The sequence below is a fragment of the Lolium rigidum genome, chromosome 2 (genome assembly GCF_022539505.1).
Source record: "Lolium rigidum isolate FL_2022 chromosome 2, APGP_CSIRO_Lrig_0.1, whole genome shotgun sequence".
Taxonomy (NCBI): Eukaryota; Viridiplantae; Streptophyta; class Magnoliopsida; order Poales; family Poaceae; genus Lolium; species Lolium rigidum.
This window is the reverse complement of record NC_061509.1, coordinates 282,326,279-282,335,276: the sequence shown is the minus strand read 5'-3', so window position 1 is coordinate 282,335,276 and position 8,998 is coordinate 282,326,279. Positions and strand designations below refer to the sequence as shown.

At 49.3% G+C, this 8,998-nt stretch overlaps 1 protein-coding gene across 1 annotated transcript; it reads left to right on the top strand.

Moving 5' to 3' along the window:
- Positions 1-1,751: 1,751 nt before the first annotated feature.
- On the top strand, positions 1,752-5,073 carry LOC124691050 (very-long-chain aldehyde decarbonylase GL1-6-like). Its single transcript, XM_047224337.1, has 9 exons — positions 1,752-1,811; positions 1,928-2,157; positions 2,254-2,706; positions 2,805-3,183; positions 3,380-3,487; positions 4,115-4,315; positions 4,421-4,519; positions 4,605-4,778; positions 4,861-5,073. The coding sequence occupies exons 1-9, from the start codon at positions 1,752-1,754 to the stop codon at positions 5,071-5,073; spliced, it is 1,917 nt and encodes a 638-aa protein (XP_047080293.1).
- The last annotated feature ends 3,925 nt before the right edge of the window (positions 5,074-8,998 follow it).

The following is an 8,998-nucleotide window of genomic DNA, read 5'->3' as shown; positions in this document are numbered from 1 at the left end:
TGCCGGCCTCGGGCCCGGCCTCGGCCTTGGCCTTGGCCCCGGCTTCGGCCCCGGCCCGGCCACAGCCCCGACCCCGGTCTCGGCCACGGCGGCGGTGGAGGCGCCCCTTCCGTCGAACGACGAGGGGGAGGAGAGGGTTTCCACGGTGGCGTTCCATGGGAGGTGATGAAGCGCCGGTGGAGGAAGCCGGGCGGCACGGCTACTTGGCCGGGGCCTGATGCTCTCCGTCGGTAGCCATGGAGGATTCGGTGGAGCGGTGGCGGCCTCCGCCCCCGGTGACGGTTCAGCGGTGGTACGCATGATCCGCGCCGCCATCTTCTTCCCTGGTGATCCGGCAGGAGGGACTGGCGGCGTGGGGGCTGCTGGTCTTGCTTTGTTTTTGGTGGCGGTCCTCGGGTTTCTCGCAAGCGAAGATGAAGATCTACCGGAGGTCGGTTTGCTTTGATCCGGTCTGGAGAGATGAGTTCCGGAAAGCTCCGCTGGCGAATGGAACAGGTGCATATTTTGCCTGCGGTTTGCTTGGATCGGGTGGTATTCGGTCGCGCGCACCCATGTTTTTATTCCGACCGTTTGGTTCCGGAGGGAGCGCCGCGAAGCTATATTCGTGTTGACATGCTGGTGACTTTTCGGTCCATGGTGAAGTCAGAAGAAGGAATATCATGAAGGCCGGATTGGTGGACTGACTAAAGGAGGTTCGACTCAACGTGATGCTGAGGGATCTGCTTGGCGTTCTGGGCTTGCAGCAGTGGTATGCATATGGGGGCGGCAGCACAGGGGAAGTTCGGAGTCTTACCTCTTAGGGTGAAAACCCAAGGTCTGGCCTTAACTGGTTGTGCCTGGCAATGTTCTTGTTGGAGGCATTGTTTTGAGAGTGGGGACTATCTTCAGGGAGAAATCCTAAGACCTTTGGTCGGGCGACGACGGCGCTAGTGCACTGTTTCCTTCTTGGAGGTGTCGGTTTTGGAGAGTCTATACTTCAGGTGTTGTCACGGTGGTGGTTGTATTGCTGTTGCTAGGTCTAGAAGGCTTTAGCGGGACTTTTATTTTTTAGTTTTCTTTTCTATTTTTTGGCTGTGTGAATCCGTACTGCCATTAGGATGGGGCGTTGTTGCAGAGGCTGGGTGTAATTGGTATCTTTTGATATTAATATATTCCCTTTATCGAAAAAACTAAATACAATTAGGTGAAATTATAACCCAGTAACTTTTCCGTTGTGATATTATCTCCCTAATCTGCACGTTGGAGATTGCTTCGAAGCCCAAATCGATTGAGTCACGATGCACATCTCTGCAATGCGATTTCTGTTGTTCCAAATTCTTCCTAGCTAGTGTGCTCTCAGAACAATACGGCCGGGCTGTCAATCATAATAATAAAAACACGGTAGATATGTTTTACTCCGAGTAGACTGTAGCAACTGTACTGTACAGTACTTACTCCCCACATGGAGGCCGGCATTGCAGTGCAGTACAGTTAAAAATGTAACGTGATGTAGAGGACCGGCCGAGCAGAGCAGTAAATTAAAAGCCTCTCCGTTGGCAAGCAAAGCTCGATATCGATCAACCGACCGGCTTCACTGCCTGGCCGGCCCTTGTCTGCCCTTCACTCCCCCTCCTCCTCCTTGGCGAACTACTATAAATCCAAGCAAGCACTCCTCTGTCATGGCCATTCCCCATTGCAGCTCTGCAAGTGCCATCTAGCAACGCGCGCAGAGCTCACAAGTAGCTCTCAAGCAAACAGGGGTATCCAACGAGATGGCCTCCAAGCCAGGCCCTCTCACCCGGTGGCCATGGCACGAGCTCGGAAACTACAAGGTATTCCCATTGTCCATGTCCAAGCATGCATGATGTGTATCTGCAACATATGCACATGCATTCATCCATTTTAGCAAGAACTCGTAATGATCGACAATGTTTTTGTGTGAATGAAGTACGCGCTGGTGGCTCCCTGGGCGGCGTACAGCACCTACAGCTTCGCGGCGGCGAAGGTGAGAGGCGAGGAAGGGGACCTGCTCAGCTTCTTCGTGCTGCCCACGGTGCTCCTCCGGCTGCTCTACACCCAGCTCTGGATCTCCATCTCCCGCCACCAGACCGCCCGCTCCAAGCACCGCATCGTCAGCAAGAGCCTCGACTTCGACCAGGTCGACCGTGAGAGGAACTGGTAACTATTAACTAACCACAACAGATGACCATCGCAGTCTGCATGTTAATTTGCTGGGGCATGCATGTCTGATGCATATGGTTGTTGCGCATGCAGGGACGACCAGATCATCCTGACGGCGCTGCTGTACTACGTGGTCAACTCCTTCATGGAGATGACGCAGGGCCTGCCGTGGTGGAACTCCGGCGGCCTGGTGCTGACCGTGCTCCTCCACCTCGGCCCGGTGGAGTTCCTGTACTACTGGATCCACCGCGCGCTGCACCACCACTACCTGTACGCCCGGTACCACTCGCACCACCACGCCTCCATCGTCACCGAGCCCATCACCTCCGTCATCCACCCCTTCGCCGAGGAGGCCGTCTACTTCGGCCTCTTCGCCATCCCGCTCCTCACCATGATGGCCACCGGCACCGGCTCCGTCGCCGTCGCCAACGGATACCTCGTCTACATCGACTTCATGAACTACCTCGGCCACTGCAACTTCGAGCTCGTCCCCAAAGTCCTCTTCGACATGTTTCCCCCTCTCAAGTTCCTCATGTACACCCCATCGTAAGTTTCCATGATCCAAGATTCTAATGAATTTGAGTTTCCGTGTCATAATTTCGTTGAGTTTTCTGATGGATTTGAAATTTTGAATGCATGGACAGGTTCCACTCGCTGCACCACACGCAGTTCAGGACGAACTACTCGCTGTTCGTGCCCTTCTACGACTACCTGTACGGGACGATGGACAAGTCGAGCGAGGACCTGTACGAGCGCACGCTGCACGGGAGGGAGGAGGCGCCCGACGTCGTCCACCTCACGCACCTCACCGCGCCGGGCTCCCTCCTCCACACCCGCCTCGGCTTCGCTTCCGTCGCGTCTGCGCCACTCTTCTCCGGCTCGTTCACTGCGGCGCTGGCGGTGGCGGAGCGGCCGCTCGCCGTTCTGGCGTCGGTGTTCGGGTGGTCGGCGTTCAGGTCGGAGGCCAACAGGATGGGCAAGCTCAGCACCGAGACGTGGGTCGTGCCGAGGTACTCCTCCCAGGTACTAGCAACAGACCAACAAACATTCGCTACCACCATTCCTTAATTTTTCCGATTCTTGATTGAAATTCTATTTTGTTTGAGGATTGATATTGTTTTTGTATTGCTGGGACAATGTATTCTTGTTGACGGATCTGAGAGGATTCATGTGATTTCTGAGAATTTCATCAATGGCATTGATGTGTGTATTTATGCAGTACACGTCGAAGAAGGACGGGTACGCGGTGAGCCGGCTGGTCGAGAAGGCGGTGTCTGACGCCGAGGCAAGTGGCGCCGCAGTCCTCACGCTGGGCCTCTTGAATCAGGCAAGTACTAATTGCACATCAACCTCCTTCAATGCACCCCTGCATTCACTGACGCGAGCTTTATTGTGAGATTCAGAGTGTAGGTGTGAGGTGCAGAACCTCAATGAATGTAGAGTACTTTTAAAATCTTCAGACGAAAAAAAGTACCTTCTGAAAAGAAATAATAGTGCCCTAAGATTAGGAAATTCACTTTTCAACATGGGAGCATATGCTCCTGTTATTCAGAGAAATGTTAAAAATATCTGAACAAAAAATTGCATGTATACATCGATATTATATGTGCGCATGCCAAGCTTAGCAGAAAACTGACATTTTTAGGTAATATGTAAATTAAATAAAAAATGTATCGTCAAAAACTTTTTTTCAACACCTTTTTTTTCTTTTTTGCACATGACACAAAAATGTTGGTTTTTGACGAAACGACTTTATGAGCACATTGAATTCATTTTTTCATTCGATTTTTTTAACATTTTAAAAGTACATTTAGAACATATTTCAGCATATGCTCCGGGTGCAAAAAAAACTGCTCGACACCTAAGTTAGGCATTTTTAATGGCGGGCAACGCACTTACTTAAGTTGATGACGTGATCTTGATGGACTTATGGTTTGTACTTCGATGCGTGCAGGGGTACGAAATGAACAGGAACGGGGAGCTGTACGTGATCAGGAAGCCCGGCCTGAAGACCAAGATCGTCGACGGCACCAGCCTGGCCGTCGCCGCCGTCCTGCACACGATCCCTCGCGGCGCCAAGGACGTGCTCCTGCTCGGAAAGGAGAGCAAGGTCGTGTGCGTGCTGGCTCAAGCCCTGTGCGAACGGGAAATTCAGGTATAAATAATACACTGCTGTTTCTTCTTCAGAAAGAATGTTGATGAATCTTAGTTGACCTTGATCAGCAAATTGATCGATTAATTCGTCGGGTGGATTAAACAGGTTCGTGTGGCGGACGAACATCTGCACGAGACTCTGAAGCAGCAGCTGCGTCCGGAGCTGCAGAGTCACCTGGCTCTGTCTCGCAGCTACAGCAGCAAGGTACTGCATGTTGCCGAGTGCGATTTCTAGCAGTTATTTTGGATGCGCAATCAGACTGATAATCTGGTCCTGAACTGTGTTGCAGGTGTGGCTCGTTGGCGACGGGCTGACGGCGCTGGAGCAGGAGAGGGCGCAGCCGGGCGTCCACTTCGTGCCCTACTCCCAGTTCCCTCCCATGAACACCCGCGGCGACTGCCTGTACCACTCCACGCCGGCGCTCGTCGTGCCGGACTCCTACGAGAACCTCCACGCCTGCGAGGTAAAGTTCAAACGAGCAGATCCAACTTTCGTAGACAGCTCGATCGAGAAGATGAATTAACTGTCAGTATCCTTGCGCGCAGAACTGGCTGCCTAGGCGGGTGATGAGCGCGTGGCGCGCGGCGGGCATCGTGCACGCGCTGGAGAAGTGGGGCGGCCACGAGTGCGGCGACGCGGTCACCGGCGTCGACAAGGTCTGGCGCGCCGCCCTCGCACACGGCTTCCGCCCCTACGACGTCTGCTGCCAACACCACGATGACGGCGCCAAGATGCAGGCAGATGCGGATGCGAACTGAACCAAGTGCACTGATGACAGGTCGAACAGTTTTATCTGAATCTGATAACTAGTAGTATCACGGAGTTGTTGGTGCCGCCAGTATAGTCTGTGTGTGTGACATTGTGATGTATTACGAAGATGCTCTGCTATAGTGGTATGTGTTCTTCGATCTATCCGTGTTCTGTTTGGGGAGCGTATATACGCTACTAGTATCTGTTAATGAACAAGTACGAGTACGGGATTTTTCTACTGTGACTGTTACTTACCACCGAAGCCCGAAGGCACCGGCTTAAAGAGAAATAAAGCTCTGTGCGAACTTGTACAATAAAATTCAGATTCAAAGTTGCAACATCATAAGCTCCGTTCAAAACTATTAGCATGAGCATACTACGAGGTACTTGAACGGTTGACACTAGAAAGATGACAGGAATAGGATTTGTATATTCAAAGGAGTGTTACTCCCTCCAACCTGCTTTTTGCTGAAACGAGTGAACAATGTGTTTTGAGTGAAGTAGATGTATGACTCTTATGGTTACCACTTATGTTTGTAGATAAAAACAGTTTAGGGTTTCGTGGGGTCTCAGCCTCCACCTCTTCTCTTTATATTAACATGGCAGGTATGAATACAACGTACATACGTACATATACAAAACCGATTCTTAACACTCCCCTCAATCTGAACTACTACTACATACAAGGTTTAGATTGGACTTAAATCGGTCTAACATCTGCCGTGTGGCTGGTTTTGTGAACACATCAGCCAGCTGATCTTGAGAAGAGATAAACCTCACCTTCAAAGCGCCATCAGCTACTTGCTCACGCACAAAATGGAAATCAATCTCAATGTGCTTGGTTCTAGCATGAAAAACTGGATTCGCCGTAAGGTAGGTAGCCCCTAGGTTATCACACCACAAAACTGGAACTCGCTGCTGGATTACTCCTAGTTCTTTAAGCAAAGAACTCACCCACATAGCTTCAGTGGCTCCGTTAGCTAGTGCCTTATACTCTGCTTCGGTACTCGATCTCGAAACAGTAGGCTGCTTCTTTGCACTCCAGGAAACAAGGTTCGGTCCAACAAAGACAGCAAACCCTCCAGTGGAGCGTCGATCATCAACACATCCTGCCCAATCCGCATCTGTAAAAATACTGATGTTCATAAAAGGTGATTTGCTTATCCGCAGACCGGTGTCCAAGGTTCCCTTCACATAACGCAAAATACGTTTGACAGCTTCCCAATGTGCTTCAGTGGGATGAGAAAGGAACTGGCATACTTTATTTACCGCAAAGGATATATCCGGCCGTGTAAGCGTCAAATACTGCAAACTGCCAACAACACTGCGATACCTGAAAGAATCATCAGGACCCAAAAGTGCTCCAGTATCACGGGCAAGACGCTCAGTCGGCACTAGAGGAGTAGGCACAGGATTGCAATTCTCCATATTGACACGAAGCAAGAGATCCAAGACATACTTGCGCTGAGTGAGCGGCGCGGTGATGGCGCCGACGGGGTTGGAGAGCTGTAGCGCCGATGAAGACGACATGGCTGCAGATCGCGACGCGGAGGCGGCGTCGAGGCGGAAGAGCGATCTCGCTCGAGATCGAGAGGAGAGGCGGCGGCGGAAAAACTCGACCTACGCTCTGATACCAAGATAAAAACAGTTTAGGGTTTCGTGGGGTCTCAGCCTCCACCTCTTCTCTTTATATTAACATGACAGGTATGAATACAACGTACATACGTACATATACAAAACCGATTCTTAACACTTGTAACTGAACAATGGAAACTTTGTACGATGCAGACAGTCATGGTGTGTATCCTCCAAAAAAAAGCAATGGTTTGGTAAGGAATAATAATATCACCAACAATGTGTGAATGCATCAATACGTGTATGACTGCAAGGCCAAATTGGATGAACTACTCAGTGCTTCAAGCGAAGTGCCATATTTCAATATAAATTGGCGAGGCTATGCATTTTTCTTCCGACACATTACTCTTAAGTCATTCTCAGCTGTGGAAATGTGGCAGGGTTGACAAAACTAGTATGCATCAGGCTGAGATATTGGGGAACAACAAATGAACCTTCTGTTCATCAATTTTACCAATCCGGTGTTGTTTGCCTGAGATCCGTGCAACTTTTTTTGAGAAAAACAAAAAAGTGGGTTACTACGCACAGGGAGTATGAGATGGAACAAGAGAACAAAGCACCATCAAAATTGTGTTCGGTACGAGGTTGTTTGCGGCTCTACCTGTAAAAGTATGAGAGCACTATTTAGGTAGTATGATGTTGGTTGCCGAATTTTGATCTCCTTCCATGTGTTTGAAGCATGAATGTGAGCCAAATGGAGCTTTCATTTGTTTTTCTTTTGATGACTGCAGACTTTGCATTTGCTGGGTGCATTATTACTATATATGACCAAACGAAAGACATGTAAAATATTTTGTGATAACAAATCTTATAGTATAGCGCATATAATGTCTTGAAGAAGTCTTACAACGACATTGCAAAATCACGATGTACATATATCACATTTATCTGTTATGAATAAAAATGCCTCTATCTTTTGTAATGCCTTCTTGTGTGTGAAATATAATAGATGCAGGGGAAATAAGTCCCATTTAAAAAAACCAAAAATATAACATTGCAAACGATTTGTTATAAAAAGGCTTGTCACTAGTAAAAGCGCCACTTTGTCTACAGAGCCATATTCATGTTTGTTGCCAAAAGATGGGCCTCATCGCTGACGGATTTTCGCACTGTTGCCGATGAGGTTTTCATGTCAGTCAATGACATAGGCATCCCCAATGGGCCTGCCAAAGATGGTACCCGGGGTTTACTAAAGGCCCAGGACTCGAAGAATAAGAAGACTTGGAAGCCCATTTAGTGTTAAGGAAAGATAGTTTGTATTAGGAAAGATAGAGATTTGTAATCTTACGGGTTGGGTACGAAACCCTCCCGAACTCTGTAACTTGTGAATTACGAAACCCTCGACTCCTCCCTCTATATAAGGGGGAGTCGAGGGACGAAACAAGGATCGAATCTACTGTTAACGCAACCCTAGTTTTACAATCGTCGAGTACTTTTCGACTGAAACCTTCGAGATCTACTTGTCCTCTACTTCTAGCAAAACCCTAGTCTACAATCTGTAGGCATTGACAAATTAATCCTTTGTCAATTGGCGCCGTTTGTGGGAATTAGAGGTTGCAAGGAGCTGATCTCGATGGCACGTTCAGAATCGTCGACTTCGTCGGTGGCGAGCAATGCGATGGATCGAGGTAATCGGGAAAAAACTGATCTAGTCGATTTTATTCCTCACCCGCCCTCCCGTGTGGATGCATGTGCCTATCTGGAGGAGCCCATCGTCATGACATTCGGAGAATTCCGATTTGGCGTCAACAAGGAGGGATCCTACCGTCTCGAAGTTCCGATCTCGTCGGAATTTTCAGCGGTCGATTCTGACTTTTCGTCGAATGACGAGGAGTTCTCGTCGCCACGCTTCGTCGACACCAAGGCGAACGGAAAACTCGTCAAGATCTTCAGCGACACATCTTTCGAGTCGTCTGCGGACTCCTTTATAAGCAGCGATTCCGACAGCATCGATAGCTTCAACTTCATCGACAAATCTGCTGCCATCGGAAAGGTCTTCACCAATCTATATGATGGTGTCACCAATCCTGACAAAAATCAATACGCAAAATACCATCAGATCTATGCGATAGAAGAGGCAGGCCGATCAGAACCAGAAACGTCAGAGGCTTTCGATGATTTGGGAAATCCATACATCGATCCCGCTGATCTCAAAAAAGGCTTAGGCACTAAATATGTTGGGTCTTCAACTCGCGCAAAAGTCCAACTCCCGCAAGCAGCGTGGGATAGGGCTGCAAGAGCCATGGATGGTTCAGAACCAATGACCACCACTGCTACTGTACAAGAACTACAAGCATA

What these genes read in the sequence shown, in the direction of transcription:
- LOC124691050 (XM_047224337.1), top strand. Translation starts at nt 1,752, where the DNA reads ATGGCCTCCAAGCCAGGCCCTCTCACCCGGTGGCCATGGCACGAGCTC. An exon ending in GTCGACCGTGAGAGGAACTG is followed by an intron (nt 2,158 to 2,253) that starts GTAACTATTAAC and finishes TTGCGCATGCAG; the next exon opens with GGACGACCAGATCATCCTGA. An exon ending in TTCCTCATGTACACCCCATC is followed by an intron (nt 2,707 to 2,804) that starts GTAAGTTTCCAT and finishes ATGCATGGACAG; the next exon opens with GTTCCACTCGCTGCACCACA.